This window comes from Phyllobates terribilis, unplaced genomic scaffold, assembly GCF_046119375.1.
Source record: "Phyllobates terribilis strain yellow unplaced genomic scaffold, ASM4611937v1 Scaffold_8__6_contigs__length_399053987, whole genome shotgun sequence".
In the NCBI taxonomy this organism is placed as follows: Eukaryota; Metazoa; Chordata; class Amphibia; order Anura; family Dendrobatidae; genus Phyllobates; species Phyllobates terribilis.
This window is the reverse complement of record NW_027362768.1, coordinates 106,538,319-106,557,220: the sequence shown is the minus strand read 5'-3', so window position 1 is coordinate 106,557,220 and position 18,902 is coordinate 106,538,319. Positions and strand designations below refer to the sequence as shown.

The window sequence follows — 18,902 nt, the reverse complement described above, 5'->3', positions numbered from 1 at the left end:
TATACACGATGCCACCCCATGAAGGCTATTCTCCACGATGAGTATTTGGCGAGTATTTTTCTGCACTTGTTATGTAAATTGGGTTACTTGTGTTTTTTTTTCATTGCGTTTTGAGTGTATTTTTTTACACGCGTTTTTATTGCATTTTTGTCTCTTTTTGGTATGTCATGTTTTAACCCCTTAATGGCCACCAGTTGTCTTTTTTTTTTGTGACTTGCGATATAAGAGACTAGCGTTCCCCGACAGGTGACAGTCCTCTAGCTGTCACCTGTACACTATAGCTGACAACTTGCTGCATCAGCCACGATCAGTGTTGGCACCGACCATGGACGTTTAACCCCTCAGATTCTGCTGTTATTAGTGACTACAGAATCTAAATAGTTAACAGAGTGTAGGGGCTCCCTCTTTAATCACATCGGCACCCTGAGATCTTGATTGTGTGGTCCTGATGTTTGCCTTGGCAGTTCATGGCCAAATAATGGCCTTAGAGTCTGCTGGTTATAGCGGTCTGTTAAGAAGTTATCAAAATTTAGGTAGTAAAAATAAACTTTTTCATTCTTGTCATGCCACTTTCCATTACTTCCTGAAAAAAAACAGAAGGGTTAATGAACTACCTGAAAGCAATTTTATATACTTTGAGGGGTGCGTTTTTTAAAATGGTATCACTTTTGGGGGTTTCCAATATATAGGACCCCACAAGTCACTTCAAAACAATAGGTCCCAATAAAAATAAGTTTTGTAAGTTTCCTTGAAAAAATTAAAAATTACTGCTACATTTTTAAACCTTCTAAAATGCTAACAAAATAAAACAACACTTTACAAATTGTGCTGATGTAAAGCAGACATGAGGGAAATGTTATTTATTAATGTTTTTGCGTGGTATGACTATTGGAATTAAAGGGATAGCCATTCAGAGTTTGAAAATTGCAATTTTTAAAACATTTTTGTCAAATTTCTGATATTTTTATAAATAAACACAAAACATATCAACCTAAATTTACCATTGTTATAAAGTAACATGTGTCACAAAAAACTATCTAAAAATCAATGGGATATGCTGAAGCATTCCAGAGTTATTACTACATAAAGTGCCACTGGTCAGATTTAAAAAAAATTGGTCCGGTCACTAAGGGGTAAAGTAAAGCTTCTTTGTTTTTGATACTTTCTGGTATTTGGCTTTGACAAAACTTTATTGATGCAGTCATGTCTATTACTTGCGTTTTTAGTGTGTTTCTGCAGCACATATACAGTTTTTTTACCTGTGTATTTTGCGTATCTAATGCAAGTCTATGCGGAAAATCCGCACATAAAATTCAGCGAACCCACAAGAGAAATTGACATGTTGTAGATTTGAAACATGCAATGCAGGCCAGCTTATGATGAGATAAAAAAAAACCCAGATCATTAGATTTTTATAAATCCCATCCACATTGCTAGAACTGTAAGACATTGCGTTTTTGACGCAACGAAAAAACACAGCGTCAAAAACTCATCATGGGAAAATGTCTGTGGCACTGTTGGAGATTGAGTGCTCCATTATTATGTGGATAAGTATTAAAAGTCTTTGTGGTGCAACCCTTTAAAATTAGTTAATTCTTTGCAGTTTTAGGTGACTAGGGCCAGATCTTCTTCTTTTATTTTGTTTCTATAACCTCACCTTCTGTGTGGGTAATAATGGGTCATGATTAGTGTTGAGCGATACCTTCCGATATCAGGAAATATCGTATCGGATTGGATCGGGCCGATACCCAAAAAGTATCGGATATCGCCGATTTCGATACCGGAAACCAATGCAAGTCAATGGGACACAAATATCGGAATGAAAATAAACCCTTTCTTTCCTTGTAGGTTAATTCTACATGAAGTAAAACAACTAAGAATAATGTAGAATGACATGAAAAGCCGGCAATTCATCAGCGGCATTCACCGGTACCCGACAATTTACAACAGAAAGAATAGAGCTTCACACATAGATTAGGTAGATAGAACCATGTCAGTCACATATATATGAAGTACTGTGACAGTGTTGCTTACTGTACTTGTCATTTAGTGTAAAGGATTTATTTTAAAAAATATTAGTGTTTTCGTGCACCGTCTCTTTAAGAAAGCCGGCCGGCAATTCAGCATCTGTACCCGACAATTTATAATAGACAGAATAGAGCTTCACACATAGATTAGATAGATAGAAACATGTCAGTCACATATATATGAAGTACTGTGACAGTGTTGCTTACTGTACTTGTCATTTAGTGTAAAGGATTTATTTAAAAAAATATTAGTGTTTTCATGCACCGTCTCTTTAAGAAAGCCGGCCGGCAATTCAGCAGCGGTACCCGACAATTTATAACAGACAGAATAGAGCTTCACACATAGATTAGATAGATAGAAACATGTCAGTCACATATATATGAAGTATTGTGACAGTGTTGCTTACTGTACTTGTCATTTAGTGTAAAGGATTTATTTAAAAAAATATTAGTGTTTTCGTGCACCGTCTCTTTAAAAAAGCCGGCCGGCAATTCAGCATCTGTACCCGACAATTTATAACAGACAGAATAGAGCTTCACACATAGATTAGATAGATAGAAACATGTCAGTCACATATATATGAAGTACAGTAATAGTGTTGATTACTGTACTTGTCATTTAGTGTTAAAATAAAGGATTTATTTAAAAAAAAAATGGCGTGGGGTTCCCCTTAATTTTAGGCTCTAGCGGAGGTTAAGCAGACAGCTGGGGCAAATGTTTGAAGCCTGGGAAGGGGGTAATACCCACGGAGCTTCCCAGGCTACTAATATCAGCCCCCAGCTGAATACCTAGCCTTTACTAGCTATTAAAATGGGGGAACCCCCCCAAAAAAATAACGTGGGGTCCCCCCTAATTTAATAGCTAGCACAGGCTAGGCAGACAGCTGGGGGCTGATATTAATAGCCCAGGAAGGGTGCCATGAATATTGGCCCCCTCCCAGGCTAGAAACACCAGCCGTCAGCCGCCCCAAAAATGGCGCATCCATAGGATGCGCCAATTCTGGCACTTAGCCTCGCTCTTCCCACTGCCCTGTAGCGGTGGCAGTGGGGTAATAGGGCTGGGGTTGATGTCAGCTTATAATGCCAGATGACATCAAGCCCAGGTTAGTAATGGAGAGGCGTCTATAAGACACCCCCATTACTAACCCCATAGTCAAAGTTAAAGAAAAACACAAACACCCAGAATAAAGTCCTTTAATTGAAATAAACACACAATTCTTTATTGTTCTAAATTAAACCATACTTACCATCACGCCCATTCCAGCTGAAGCCAACGATCTCCTGCAATAAAAGAAAAATAATAAAGCAACATCATCCTTACCTTTCAATGGTTCCCAGGACAGCTCCAGCTCTGCTACATCGAGATGACAGGCTGGACCGCAGCAGAATGCTGCCATCCAGCCTGTCATCCCGCAGACACTGAGAAGCGCAGGCATGCTTGCGCTCCTCAGTGTCTCTCTGTGACGTCATCCAGATGAGCCGAGTTCATGTCCAATGAACTCAGCTCACCTCATGCACGTCACTGACAGCGTGGGAAAATTCTCCTGCACTCAGCGCTTCAGCGTGAGAATTCTCCCACGCTGTCAGTGACATACATGAGGTGAGGTCATGTCCAATGAACTCAGCTCACCTCATGCACGTCACTGACAGCGTGGGAAAATTCTCACGCTGAAGTGCTGAGTGCAGGAGAATTTTCCCACGCTGTCAGTGACGTACATGAGGTGAGCTGAGTTCATTGGACATGACCTCGGCTCATCTGGATGCCGTCACAGCCAGACACTGAGGAGTGGAAGTATGCCTGCGCTTCTCAGTGTCTGCGGGATGACAGGATGGATGGCAGCGTTCTGCTGCGGTCCAGCCTGTCATCTCGATGTAGCAGAGCTGAAGCTGTCGTGGGAGCCATGGAAAGGTAAGGATGAGGTTGCTTTATTATTTTACTTTTATTGCAGGAGATCGTTGGCTACAGCTGGAATGGGCGTGATGGTAAGTATGGTTTAATTTAGAACAATAAAGAATTGTGTGTTTATTTCAATTAAAGGACTTTATTCTGGGTGTTGTGTTTTTTTAAATACTTTACTAGAAATTCATGGTGGTCATGTCTAATATTGGCGTGACCCCATGAATTTCGGGCTTAGGGCCAGCTGATAATGCCAAGCTGGCCTTAACCCCTTTATTACCCAGTGAGCCACCGCACCAGGGCCCTGGATGAGTTGGGTACAGCGCCAGAAGATGGCGCTTCTATGAACGCGCCATTTTCTGGGGCGGCTGCGGACTGCAATTTGCAGCGGGGGTGGCCCAGAAAGCTCCCTGCGCTGCGGATTCCAGCCCCCAGCTGCCTAGTTGTATCTGGCTGGGCACAAAAATAGGGCGAAGCCCCACGCATTTTTTTTTTTAATTATTTCATGAAATTCATGGAATAATTAAGAAAAAAAGGGCTTCCCTATATTGTTGTGTCCGGCTAGGTACAAATAGGCAGCTGGTGGTTGGGGGCAGCCCGTTCCTGCCTGCTGTACCTGACTGGACACAAATATAGGGCGAAGCCCCACATAATTTTTTTTTAATTATTTCATGAATTTCCTGAAATAATTAAAAAAAAATTGACGTGGGGCTTTGCACTATATTTGTGTCCAGCCAGGTACAGCAGGCAGGAACGGGCTGCCCCCAACCACCAGCTGCCTATTTGTACCTGGTTGGACACAACAATATAGGGAAGCCCTTTTTTTCTTTTCCATGAATTTCATGAAATAATTAAAAAAAACAAAACGTGGAGCTTCTCCCTATTTTTGTGTCCAGCCAGGTACAACTAGACAGCTGGGGGATGGAATCTGCAGCGCAGGGAGGCCCAAGCATTCTGCCCCCCCGCTGAAAATTGCAGTCTGCAGCCGCCCCGGAAAATGGCGCGTTCATAGAAGCTGGATGCTGTACCTGGCTGGCATACAAAAATATGGCGAAGCCCACGTCAAAAGTTTTGGGAAAAATTAATTAAAAAATAAATAATAATTTAGGGACTGCATCTTTATTAACTCCTCAAATGTCATTTAGTGTTAAAATAAAGGATTTATTTAAAAAAAAAAATGGTGTGGGATCCCCCATAATTTTAGTCTCTAGCGGAGGTTAAGCAGACGGCTGGGGCAGATGTTTGAAGCCTGGGAAGGGGGTAAAACCCACGGAGCTTCCCAGGCTACTAATATCAGCCCCCAGCTGAATACCTAGCCTTTACTAGCTATTAAAATGGGGAACCCCCCCCAAAAAAATTACGTGGGGTCCCCCCTATTTTAATAGCTAGCAAAGGCTAGGCAGACAGCTGGGGGCTGATATTAATAGCCCAGGAAGGGTGCCATGAATATTGGCCCCCTCCCAGGCTAGAAACACCAGCCGTCAGCCGCCCCAGAAATGGCGCATCCATAGGATGCGCCAATTCTGGCACTTAGCCTCGCTCTTCCACGCTGCCCTGGTGCGGTGGCAGGGGGTAATAGTGGTGGGGTTCATGTCAGCGCCAGCTGCCATGAAGCCCAGGTTAGTAATGATGGGCGTCTATAAGACACCCCCATTACTAACCTACAAAGTGTTAAAAAGAAAAAACACACACTACACCCAGAAAAAAATAATTTATTTGAAATAAAACACACAATTTTATTTAATTCTTAGTTTACTAAAAATAATAGTTACCTGTCCACGTTCCTGCGCTGATCTCCCATGCACAGCTGTCACATCTGGAGATGGTGACAGCTGTCATGGCTGCTGTAAGCTCACGCTGCCGGGAACACGTCCGCTCCCGGCAGCGGGAGCCACTGACTGAGGCACCGGAGTGCATTCAGGCAGCGCAGCTCCGGAGACCTCCTTTACGGCACTGCTGTACCGTGGGAATTTCTCACGATACAGCAGGGCCGTAAAGGAGCTAACCGGAGCAGCGCTGCCTGAACTCCGGTGAACCCTTACGGCCCCGTCATTCTAGCGGCGGCAGCGGTTCAGAGCGGTCACATTCTATGTGGCTGCTCTGAACTGGAGATCTTCGTGGGACACTCGTGGACTACTACGGAGGGGTAAGGATAAGGTTGTGGTTTATTATTTTATATTTTATTACAGGAGATCGATGGCTTCGGGGAATTAGGTGTCTAGGTGAGTATAGGTGTAGTTTTTTATTTTTTACTTTATTTTAGGTGGCGATCGGCGGGGACAGGTAATGTATGAACTAATTTCTTTTAGGTAACCACTGGCCACCAATGACATGTATTTAACATTTATTGGGGACACAGTAGGGCAATTTAAATAGCAGGATCAGGCTGATGGGAACTACTGCTCCCATCGAGCTGATCCTGCTGGCAGGAGTGGACGGGGGACAGACATAGGCCGATGGGAGTAGTAGTGTCACATCGGCCTATGTCTGCCTGCACGCACAGACACCGCGCACACCCGCACAAACATCGCACAGACACCCCGCACACACACCCCGCACACACACCCCGCACACACACCCCGCACACATCGCACAGACACCGCACACACCCGCACAAACATCGCACACACACCCCGCACACACACCCCGCACACACACTAATCATGACCGGTCTGATGGTCTGGGAGGTGAGGCTGACCTGTGCGGCCGTGGGAAAGTTCATGTGAGTTCATGCAGTCAAGCATGAACTCACATGAACCCTCTGAGGGCACCGCGGCGACTTCAAATGAACAGCTGATCGGCATCACCTGATACCTCAGCTGTTCATTTGAAATAACCGGCGGGAAAGCGCAGCATAGAACGGGAAAGCCGGCGGTGAAGTCTTTTCACTGCCGGCTTCCCCGCCCGGGTCCTTCGCTCCTTGGTGCTGCGCTCCCCGCCCGGTCCTAATTTACGATTGGGATTGGAGGTGGCGAGGGGAGCGGAGGATCGGGGTGGGAGGCTGCGGGGAAGCAGTATGGGGCTGTGTGATTGTTTAAAAGCCGCCGGCTTTTAAACAATCAGGAGAATTCTCCCCCGCTGGGATGGCATTTTGATGACAGGCTGGATCGCGCTGCCATCCAACTTGTCATCCTTCACAGACACTGCAGAGCGCAGGCATTATGGGAACTTCCGATTCCGGTATCCGATATTGTAAAAGTATCGAAATTAAGTATTGGAATTCCGATACCGCGAATATCGGCCGATACCCGATATTACAGTATCGGAATGCTCAACACTAGTCATGATCGATAGGATATGTTAGGAATAGAGATGAGTGATTTCATTCGCAGGACCCTGGTCCAACGACCCGATCAGCATTCAAATTCCATATCCGCTGGGCGGGAGCCGTGCCAACTGTTTCCTGTCTGGTGGGATCCTTAGCTCCTCTTGGTGTGGTGTCTTTGTTGCGGCATGACACCCACACATTGAAACTGTCTCTTGCTGAAAAAAAATAAGTCAAATATCTTGTCAAAATCTGTGAGCTCCCATGATTCTGCCTCTCTTTTCTGTTTTTTTTACTGCTTTTCTCTAATGCAGAGATGCTCAGTTTTGTTTCTTTTGTAAAGCTGTAAGTGAAATCTCTGCTTGAAATCCAACGTTTCTACAGAATCCAGTTTGGAGGCTTGCGCTTTCATCCCTCTGTCCCAGAAATTGCCAATCACAGCTCAGCAGCATCTGAAACTGCTAGATCCAATGCAAAGCTGTGATTAGCTGCATCTGGGAGAGGTTAAACCCCCCCCCCCCCCCTCCCAGGGAAAACTGAAGAAATTGGACTGCAAGCAGAAATTTCACATGCTGCACTCCAGAAGAAGCAAATGTGAATATCTCTGCAAAGGAGTGATGCAGTGCAGAACGAAAAAGAGCAGCAGGATCAGAGGAGCTCTGAGATTTTTTTCAATGTATTTAACTCCAAATTTTTTTGAGCTAGTGACATTGTCTTTAAGGGCTTACTGGTGTTCACTAACATGAGCAAAGCTTCTGCTTATGGCTACGCTCACTCACACGTGTGTGACTTATCCTAGCGCTGTCTGTTTTTTTCGCGGACAGCACACTGACCCATTGTTTCATTGAGCCAGATACACATCAGTTTTAAAAACGTATCCGTGTGTCTAGTCCGTGAAACTCAGAGCATGTTCTGTTCTTCCCAATTTTGCAGATCAGACTCTGCCGCTAAAGTTTATGGAGATCCATAAGAGACGGATGAAACTAGAAAGACAGACTATGTACTTCAGAGTTTCATCCATTAACTGATACATTTAAGCTATGTTCCCACAATGAGGTTTTGGTGAGTTTTTGATGTTTCAGATTTTCTACACCATTTCTTTACCCACTAAGTATAAAAGGCTACTTGCATTTTTTCGAGATTACGCAGCACAAAAAAAAGTCACCTAAAAGCTCATGGTGAGAACATAGCAAAAGAGTCAATGGATAAAAAAGTTCATACAATCTACCTGCTTCAGTGAAGACAAAAATTGGTAATTTTCTTTGAGATGGTAACTCTCACATGGCTTGTGCTGTATGCTCACGTGATATATCTTGCTGTAGTTTTGCAGCAATTAAACAGAAAAGCCACAGAGCTAGTGAACAAAGAATACATTCTATTTTTGTTAATTTATTTGAAATGGTATCTGTTTTTGATAAAATTATACCCAACCATATTCTTATTAAAGACCACACTCACTATTAGTAAATTGTATATTGAAAGCAATAATTATCTCATTCTTTGTTGTAGGTGGACACGATGGAAGAGTTTGATCTTTCTCTTGAAGACTTATTTTATAATGGACCATCTAATAAAAAAGTGTAAATAAATGTTTGTTGATAAAAATATAGTGTTAGAACTTTTTTGCAAATGTATTGTATGGGTTTCTTGTTTAATGCTGGGTTTAGATGAGCCAATCGCGTCTGTAAATTGCGGTTGGGATTAGCTACACTTGATTGATCACATCATGGATGAATGCAGAACCAGTCGCCTTTTTTATGCACTATTCTGGTCAGTAAAATAGTACATGCTGTGATATTTTTTTCTTTTTTGGTCCATGTGGATAATGTCTTCATGTGCACATTGGCTACCATTTGACCTTGTTCTATCAGTGCTCACATGGACCAAAACACTTGTTTGAACAAGCCCTAATTTCTCACCTAGTCCAGAAAGTTTCAAAATTATAGTTTCCAGAACAGATCATATTCATGTATGTGAATGGCTCAGTCAAAGTTCAGACCTAAATCCCATTGAAAATCTATGACAAGACTTGAAAATGGCTGTTCACAGACGACTCCATCCAATCAGTTTGCAAAGAATAATGGGCAAAAATGTCAGCCTCTAGATGTGAAAAGCTGGTAGAGGCATACCCCAAAAGCCTTGCAGTGGTAATTGCTGTCAAAGGTGGTCCTACAATGTATCAGACTACAGAGGACTGAATACAAATGCACGTCACTATTTTCAGATTTGTATTTTTAAAATAATTAGAAAACCATGTATCATTTCCTTTACACTTTACAAGTAATTGCTACTTAGTGTTTGTATATCACATAAAATCCAAATAAAATGCATTTAAGTTTGTGGGTGTAACGTTAAAATATGGAAAATTCACGGGGTATGAATACTTTTTCAAGGCATTGTACATACCACCCATCTGTTTGTAATGGCCATTCTTGTAACCAAGTCTGCAACTGTGGGAGACGCTCTTACAAAAAGACTCTCCATTCTGGCACATAAAGGAGAATCCCAAATACAGTAGGAGGCATTTCTCAATGATGTCCCTAATAGTTCATGTCGACAGAGGTTGTCATAGCAAGGCAATCCTTCTAATAATGTGTTTTTTGGTTGATAACACAAATTACCTATTTACTAATTTTATTACTTGTTTATTTTTTTTATTAACAGTTTGGATAAAGAAGGTATAAAAGATTGGCTTCATACATCAGCTCCTTGCATTCATGACATTCCACTAAGTCAAGATCTTCAAAATGAAATAGGAAGCAGTCAGTCATCAGGTAAAATATGCGTGAGGGTGATGTCTATAATAACTAGATCGACAGACCACGTACTCTGCACCTTCTATGGCCCGATTTATTTTTGCAGTTGTGTCTAGTTTTTGGTGTCTTTTATTTGTTTGCATTTGCTCTTTATTCTTTTGAATTGTTACTTTTTTAAAGTCTATTTAGATGAGTTTACCTGTTTGTTTGTTTTCGATGTTTGTCATTGTGGACGGGATTTGAGGTTTCCACCTTTTTTTATCTAATCCATTAATTGCGACTTTTTAAAAAGTTGCAACATTTTTGCACAAATGTACTGTAATCTTTCCCTGGAGTGGTTATATGTGCCCCAATGATTAGGAAAGAGCCATTACATGGAGATTACATCTTGACTAAAACGTCATTTTCTCTCTGTAGCCGCACTTCCAATTAACAGGCAAGGTTTATCGCTATTTACCCGCAGATTAATCCAATACTTTCAGGTAAATAGCGTTTCTGGTGATGTCAGGTTCCCTTTAAAATCCACCTGCTCCTACTTTCTTCAGTCTGTTGCTCTTAATGTACATGTGCCCGAAAGGAAGTAGCAGTCTTATATTTTTTAATATAGATGGTGATCAGAAAAATAAGAAAAACCTTAAAATTCATTTACACATTCCCTTTAAGACTACTATCCTAATACAATTTTAGTATGACGTATTTCATTATTTTTATAACTTGTATTGTTTTTCTTTTAATTGTTTGTTGTTTTGTTTTTTTAATTAAAAAAGGTATGATTAGAAAGCTGAAAACATTTATACCTCCTCTTAAGAAGGCAAAAGCATTGGAAGCCAATCCTGCAGCAATTTATTCCTCTCAGCATAACATTAAAAGTAGCAAAACAATGACCGCAAACATAGGAAACACAAGTACTCAGGATGTTATATCATCGTATCCCTGTTATTCGTTTGGTGATGATGATGAACAAAGCAAAGATTTTTACTCTTGTGAACAGAATCTCACACAAACCCAAGGAGTCAAAGAAAATTCAGTCATGCTTAGAAAAAGGTAAGGTTTGCTATTGGTATGGAAAGTATATATTTTTTTTCCTATGGACTGATATTTAAATAATACACAGAAAATAATGTGAAAACATGACTCTTACGGTAGATCCCAGTTCACGAAGCCAGTGTACGACACTTAAATGGCCCCCGGTATTGAATCACACAAGCCCCATGTGCTGTTCTTAGTTGGTGTTTGAGGTCTGTAGAGTTCATTCACAACAAAAGACAGGACAAACTCAGTAGACAGGGTCAGAAGATAAGCCACGTTCATGTCAAAGGATACAGAAAAGAAGAATATCTTGTAAATTAAGGACATAATTGCTCAGGCACAGGACGATAGGAAATAGTTCCTTAATAAACCTGTGGCTGCTTGGCATTGGCAGGTGAAGGAGTGCTTTTGTCTGTTCTGGCCCTTTAAGTTGCCAGGAGTACATATAGGCACACATGTGAAACAGCACCATAGGTTGCAGAAGGATAGATGGGACACCGAGCCCAAAACTGAAGTGTCAGTGAGAGCACATTGGTGTCATGCAAGGTGTGGGAAAGACTAAGTACAACACAAAGGGAAGAGGGAAAGGGGGCAGTGGAGACCTCCTAGGCTGATCTAGTGTCACCCTGTCTTCACTAACGTCCCTATATTTGTTCTTCACCAATCACCGAACGCGTACCTCGCCCTGTCTTTCCCTGGCGTTAGGCTCAGGCTAGGGAAGGGAGGGGATGAGCGCTAGTCGATCCCCACTGGACACTAAAGATAACAAAGGGGGGAGGGGCAAACAAGGGAAAATCGCTTAGCTTTAGTCGACTCCAGACAAATGCGCACACGTCCTCTAGCACCAGAGAGGAAGAAGTACTTCTCTTGCTCAAGCCTTCACAAGGAGTAATGAATATCACCGGCACCTTGTTCTTGCACACAGCAGGTATTTATACACCCAGTACCAGGGTGTTAATTAGCCAGAGGAAGGTAGCCGCTGGGTCCTAGAGACAGCCTCTAAGAAGTTGTTTGTCATGCCAAATGAAGAGATCTCCTGCAACCAACTGCAGGGTGACTCTTTCACTTCTGACACACCCGTTACAATTGGCTGCAGAAGACCAGATCTAGGGAGCAATAAATGAGAGCATAATTCCATGTGGGGGTAGGAATATGGTAGTATTTACAGACGAGAACTTGTTCCTGTTGGGTATGTTTTAGTTCTGAGGAGAACATGAGGGTGTCATCCAAGTCTACCACCACACAGACATTAAAGTATACCGATCAGCAGGTTTTTGCTATGTAATCTGACAGCAGCATGATGTAGGGACGGAGACACCGATTCCAGTGATGTATCACTTAGATTGCTGGGTGCAGCAGTTGTGATGCAATCCCTGTTTTCTCTGCTGCAGGTCTAGCAGTTCTGTGAATACTGAGCTCTTTATAAACCAGCCCACATCACTGATTGGCAGCTTTCTGCTAATCAGCACTGGGGGCGTGGTTGGACTAGGATGCATGAGGCCAGTTGTCCTGTAGTGGTGATCTCCTGCTGTTGAACACTGATTGTATTGAAACAGCAAAACACAATCTAGTAAGTGGCACATCTCTGGAATCAAGGTCTCTTCCCCTAAATCATGGTTGTCTCAGATTACATCCCAGAATATGTAATTGAAAAGTTCTTGTAAGGCAACTGGAGTATTACTGATGGCAAAAGGCATGATTAGATACTTAGCGTTCAATACAACAGATAAAGGAACGCAAATTGGATGCAAATTGTAGGCTTCTCTTAGTTTAGTGAAAATCTTTTTCCCCTGTTTTTGGTCAAAATGTTCTGAAATCGAGGATGGAGCAGGACAATACAGGTGAGCGAAGATACATCCTTTTTTTGTCAATGAAAAAAGAAGCCAACTTCTACAGAACAACCGGACTTGTGTGTGAAAACCTCTTTTATGATTTACTGTAATTGGCTTCAATCTCTGAAAAGGATTAAGAATAGACTCAAACATATGGATGCAACTCTACTGCACAAGGGCCTGTGGAAAGTAAATGTCTCCTGTTCTTGCTCACTGAAAACATCAGTGAAATCATCATAATGCTCTGTCAAGTCACCTAAACATAATCCGAGGGATGGGGCAAAAACCAACAAATGACTGGTAAACAGAGTGAATGGAAGGAGTCTCCCCAGCAAGTAATCTGCCTAGTGTTTCATTCATTGTCCGGTGCAAGGTCCTGTAGCCAAGGTAAACCTGAAGCAGAGGCCTAATGGATTTCTGCAAGCCAGTAAGAGATTTGCTACTGATGGCATGCCATCCGCTTTAAGGTTAAAGGTTCAGCGGCATAGTGGATCACTTATGATAGAAACTTACCATGGAAAAGTCATAATGACATGTATGGTAATCTTATGAGATGATTAGGGGTATACAGAGGAGTGTGGACGCTGGAGCCAGATAAACAGAAGACCACCAGGATGGAACAGGGCTTGGTGCTGGAACAGAAACGATTACATGGGTAAGCATACATTTTTTATTTTTTTTTACTAATTCTATATTTATTGTTGGCTCACAGTAGATGTTTCAATAACTTGGAAAACCACTTTAACATGTCAGTGCCAATTGAGGACACACCCTGCAGATATTGTAGAGATCCGGACGTGCTACCTGCTGTATTGGCGTAAATGGTAAAGGGTCCTTAGTAGTGTTGAGCGATACCTTCCGATATCAGGAAATATCGGATCGGATTGGATCGGGCCGATACTCAAAAAGTATCGGATATCGCCGATTCCGATACCGGAAACCAATGCAAGTCAATGGGAGACAAATATCGGAATGAAAATAAACCCTTTCTTTCCTTGTAGGTTAATTCTACATGAAGGAAAACAACTAACAATAATGTAGAATGTATTGGGGGAGGTGGTTGCCCAAATCGATGGGAACAGTGCTCACAGTGAAACATGAAAAGCCGGCAATTCTGCAGCGGCATACACCGGTACCCGACAATTTACAACAGAAAGAATAGAGCTTCACACATAGATTAGATAGATAGAAACATGTCAGTCACATATATAAGAAGTACAGTGACAGTGTTGGTTACTGTACTTGTCATTTAGTGTAAAGGATTTATTTAGAAAAATAATAGTGTTTTCATGCACCGTCTCTTTAAAAAAGCCTGCCGGCAATTCAGCAGCGGTACCCGACAATTTAGAACAGAAAGATAGAGCATCACACATAGATTAGATAGATAGAAACATGTCAGTCACATATATAAGAAGTACAGTGACAGTGTTGCTTACTGTACTTGTCACTTAGTGTTAAAATAAAGGATTTATTTAAAAAAAAATTGGCGTGGGGTTGCCCGTAATTTTAGTCTCTAGCGGAGGTTAAGCAGACGGCTGGGGCAGATGTTTGAAGCTTGGGAAGGGGATAATACCCAGGGAGCTTCCCAGGCTACTAATATCAGCCCCCAGCTGAATACCTAGCCTTTACTAGCTATTAAAATGGGGGACCCCCCCAAAAAAATGATGTGGGGTCCCCCCTATTTTAATAGCTAGCAAGGGCTAGGCAGACAGCTGGGGGCTGATATTAATAGTGCAAGAAGGGTGCCATGAATATTGGCCCCCTCCCAGGCTAGAAACACCAGCCGTCAGCCGCCCCAGAAATGGCGCATCCATAGGATGCGCCATTTCTGGCACTTAGCCTCACTCTTCCCACTGCCCTGTAGCGGTGGCAGTGGGGTAATAGGGTTGGGTTGGTGTTGATGTCAGCTTATAATGCCAGCTGACATCAAGCCCAGGTTAGTAATGGAGAGGCGTCTATAAGACACCCCCATTACTAACCCCATAGTCAAAGTAAAAAAAAAAAACACAAACACCCAGAATAAAGTCCTTTAATTGAAATAAACACACAATTCTTTATTGTTCTAAATTAAACCATACTTACCATCACGCCCATTCCAGCTGAAGCCAATGTCTTCTGCAATAAAAGTAAAATAATAAAGCAACATCATCCTTACCTTTCCATGGTTCCCCGGACAGCTCCAGCTCTGCTACATCGAGATGACAGGCTGGACCGCAGCAGAAAGCTGCAATCCAGCCTGTCATCCCGCAGACACTGAGAAGCGCAGGCATGCTTGTTCTCCTCAGTGTCTGTTACATAGTTACATAGTTTATAAGGCCGAAAAAAGACAAGCGTCCATCCAGTTCAGCCTATTTCTTGTGCACTGCAGCTATTCCGCAGCGTTGATCCAGGGGAAGGCAAAAAAAAAAAAAAACCATGCGGTATAGGCCAATTTACATCATTGAGGAAAAATTCACTTCCCGACACCAATCTGGCAGTCAGATTAAATCCCTGGATTAATTAACTATCACTAAGCATAAGATGAACTCAGCTCATCTCATGCACGTCACTGACAGCGTGGGAGAATTCTCCTGCACATGCGGTAAGCGTGAGAGACTCGGCTCATCTGGATGCCGTCACAGCCTGACACTGAGGAGCGCAAGCATGCCTGCGTTTCTCAGTGTCTGCTTGCGGCATGACAGGCTGGATGGCAGCTTTCTGCTGCGATCCAGCCTGTCATCTCGATGTAGTAGAGCTGGAGCTGTCCTGGGAACCATGGAAAGGTAAGGATGATGTTGGTTTATTATTTTTCTTTTATTGCAGGAGATCGTTGGCTTCAGCTGGAATGGGCATGATGATAAGTATGGTTTAATTTAGAACAATAAAGAATTGTGTGTTTATTTCAATTAAAGGACTTTATTCTGGGTGTTGTGTTTTTTTTTAAATACTTTACTAGAAATTCATGGCGGTCATGTCTAATATTGGCGTGACCCCATGAATTTTGGGCTTAGGGCCAGCTGATAATACCAAGCTGACCCTAACCCCTTTATTACCCAGTGAGCCACTGCACCAGGGCCCTGGATGAGTTGGGTACAGCGCCAGAAGATGGCGCTTCTATGAACGCGCCATTTTCCGGGGTGGCTGCGGACTGCAATTTGCAGCGGATGGGGGGCCCAGAAAGCTTGGGCCTCCCTGCGCTGCAGATTCCAGCCCCCAGCTGCCTAGTTGTACCTGGCTGGACACAAAAATAGGGTGAAGCCCCACGTATTTTTTTTTTTTTAATTATTTCATGAAATTCATGAAATAATTAAGAAAAAAAGGGCTTCCCTATATTGTTGTGTCCGGCCAGGTACAAATAGGCAGCTGGTGGTTGGGGGCAGCCCGTTCCTGCCTGCTGTACCTGGCTGGACACAAATATAGTGCGAAGCCCCACGTCAGCCTGGGAAGCTCCGTGGGTATTACCCCCTTCCCAGGCTTCAAACATCTGCCCCAGCCGTCTGCTTAACCTCCGCTAGAGACTAACATTACGGGGAACCCCACGCCAATTTTTTTTTTTTTAATAAATCCTTTATTTTAACACTAAATGACAAGTACAGTAACCAACACTGTCACTGTACTTCTTATATATGTGACTGACATGTTTCTATCTATCTAATCTATGTGTGATGCTCTATCTTTCTGTTATAAATTGTCGGGTACTGCTGTTGAATTGCCGGCCGGCTTTTTTAAAGAGACGGTGCATGAAAGCACTAATATTTTTTTAAATAAATCCTTTACACTAAATGACAAGTACAGTAATCAACACTGTCACTTTACTTCTTATATATGTGGCTGACATGTTTCTATCTATCTAATCTATGTGTGAAGCTCTATTCTTTCTGTTCTGTATTGTCGGGTACCGGTATATGCCGCTGATGAATTGCCGGCTTTTCATGTTTCACTGTGAGCACTGTTCCCATCGATTTGGGCAACCACTGTAATGCCACAACCACCATGGCTGTGGCATTAGCGTCTTAAAAAAATATTAATTCCTGCTATTCCATTTAATTGTAATGTAAGGGAGATAATGTAATGTCAGCGCTTGAGCAGGAGATTTCTCCCACGCTGGGATGGCATTCTGATGACAGCCTGGATCGTAGCTGAGCGCTGCCTTCCAGCTTGTCATCCTTCAGAGTCACTGCAGAGCGCAGGCATTATGTGAACTTCCGATTCCGGTATTCGATATTGTAAAAGTATCGGAACTCCGATACAGCGAATATCGGTCGATACCCGATATTTCAGTATCGGAATGCTCAACACTAGTCCTTAGTTCTAGACTGGAAATTAAAATTATTTTTTTTTTCTTTGTCTATTTTATTTGAAATTATTTTACTTTGAAAAGTAAGCTGAGCTCAATAGACAAACAGACATGGGACATATCCTTTTGCTGAAATGTGTTTTTGTTTGTTCTACTGTCTCAAATGTACCTTTTAATTTTCACAGCTTATTTAAACAACATGATCCATTCACTTTTGAAGACCGACAAATGGATTCTTTTAGGGCTCCACAAAATGCCACCTATGGCAAATACGTCTGTAAAGATTTATCATGTAGCCCTAATGAAAGTGCAGATGCTCATCCAACTTGCGATGAAGATCATGCTAGAGTCTCATTTCCTACATCTTTGAAATTGCTGACTGGTGAAGGTAATGAATGCTTAGTATTTTTAATATATTCAATAAATGCTATTACCTTTTTAACACACATTTTCTGTAGGATTTGTGCCATTTGGTGTTTTAAAAAAATGTACTTATAGTAAATTTTGTCAGTACCAGTAACTTGAAAGGGAATAGTCAGTAGGAAATTGTTACATAACCTGACAGCAATGGGACAGAGACCCTGATTCCAGTGATGTATCACTTAGTTTAATGGGTGCAGCAGTTGTGATAGAATTACAGTTTTCTCTGCTGCAGATCTAGCAGTGCTCTGAATGCTGAGCCTTGTATAACCCCACCCACACCACTGATTGGCAGCTTTCTGTGCATATTGATAGAAAGCTGCTAATGAGTTGTGGGGATGTGGTTGGACCAGAAGGCACGAGACACCTAGTCCACTAGTGGTGATCTCCTGCTGATAAAACAGTGATTTTATTGAAACCGCAAAACACAGCCTAGTAAGTTGCACATTGCTAGAATCAGGGCCTCTGCCCCTACCTCATACTGCACTCAGATGAGGTAGCAAAAACATGCTGACAGATTCCCTTTAAATTGACACTGTCAAGTTGTGTAACATTTGAATAATTTGTTGGCTAGTCTTCGACACGCCCCCCGTCCCACCCTTGCTGCACCCACTTTGGTAAATCTGGCTAGGTCTGGCGTGAAAATACCAATTTATGTGTAGCTTTGCACTTCTCTAAGTGTTTTACTTCAGAAATCTGCTAAAAACCCTTTGATGAATTAGGACTTTTGTGTTTTAACAGGGATGGCTCTATGGAGGTTTGTGTGTTCCCGCTGGGATCCCTCATAACAGAAGTTCAAAACCAACTTCTGCTGTAAAGTTGAGGCTTTTAGAACAAGTTTAGACAATGTTAAGGACAGTTTTAATGTGTTATAAGGGTCCCACATAATAGGTAGAGGTCCTGAATGTTTCACCCTCACTCATCAATATATTATGCTAATTACTTGAGATACTACATAACATTCTAAGATGGGGAATACTCTTGTAATATCACTTTTAGAGAGACTTTGGTCCCAATTCATCAAGACTGATGATGTTCACACCTCCTCACAAATCTTACTCCATTCTGTAACTAGAGTTAAATTTCTGGTGTACAGAAAGCCACAGCTCATGAATTAGATGAGCTATGGCGTGGCCTTTCCCTTTCCTGCCTGAGGCTGGAGGTTGTATAACATTTTATCACATTTGTTTCCTAGTATATTAGTGTATTGTGAGGTTTTTACAGTAATGTGCAGTGTGTCTAATTTTATATTAAACAACTGATAATATCACAATCTTAATGCCATGTATTTTTTTTTCATTAGCCACCACTCCATATGGGATTTTAAAGCCTGTCTCCGAGATCCGTATCCTTTCTTTTCCATATATATTTTTGTAAAGCAGGGTGTACATGTTATAATT

The 18,902-nt window shown here is 42.1% G+C and overlaps 1 protein-coding gene across 1 annotated transcript in view; it reads left to right on the top strand.

The window, feature by feature from the left end:
* Window positions 1–18,902, top strand: part of HFM1 (helicase for meiosis 1) — a 161,775-nt gene that overhangs the window by 27,558 nt on the left and 115,315 nt on the right. Inside the window, exons 2-7 of the mRNA XM_073645240.1 lie at window positions 8,699–8,769; window positions 9,854–9,963; window positions 10,363–10,427; window positions 10,754–10,989; window positions 17,268–17,470; window positions 18,806–18,847. Coding sequence (XP_073501341.1) covers window positions 8,699–8,769; window positions 9,854–9,963; window positions 10,363–10,427; window positions 10,754–10,989; window positions 17,268–17,470; window positions 18,806–18,847 — 727 coding nt within the window. The remainder of the gene's footprint in view (window positions 1–8,698; window positions 8,770–9,853; window positions 9,964–10,362; window positions 10,428–10,753; window positions 10,990–17,267; window positions 17,471–18,805; window positions 18,848–18,902) is intronic.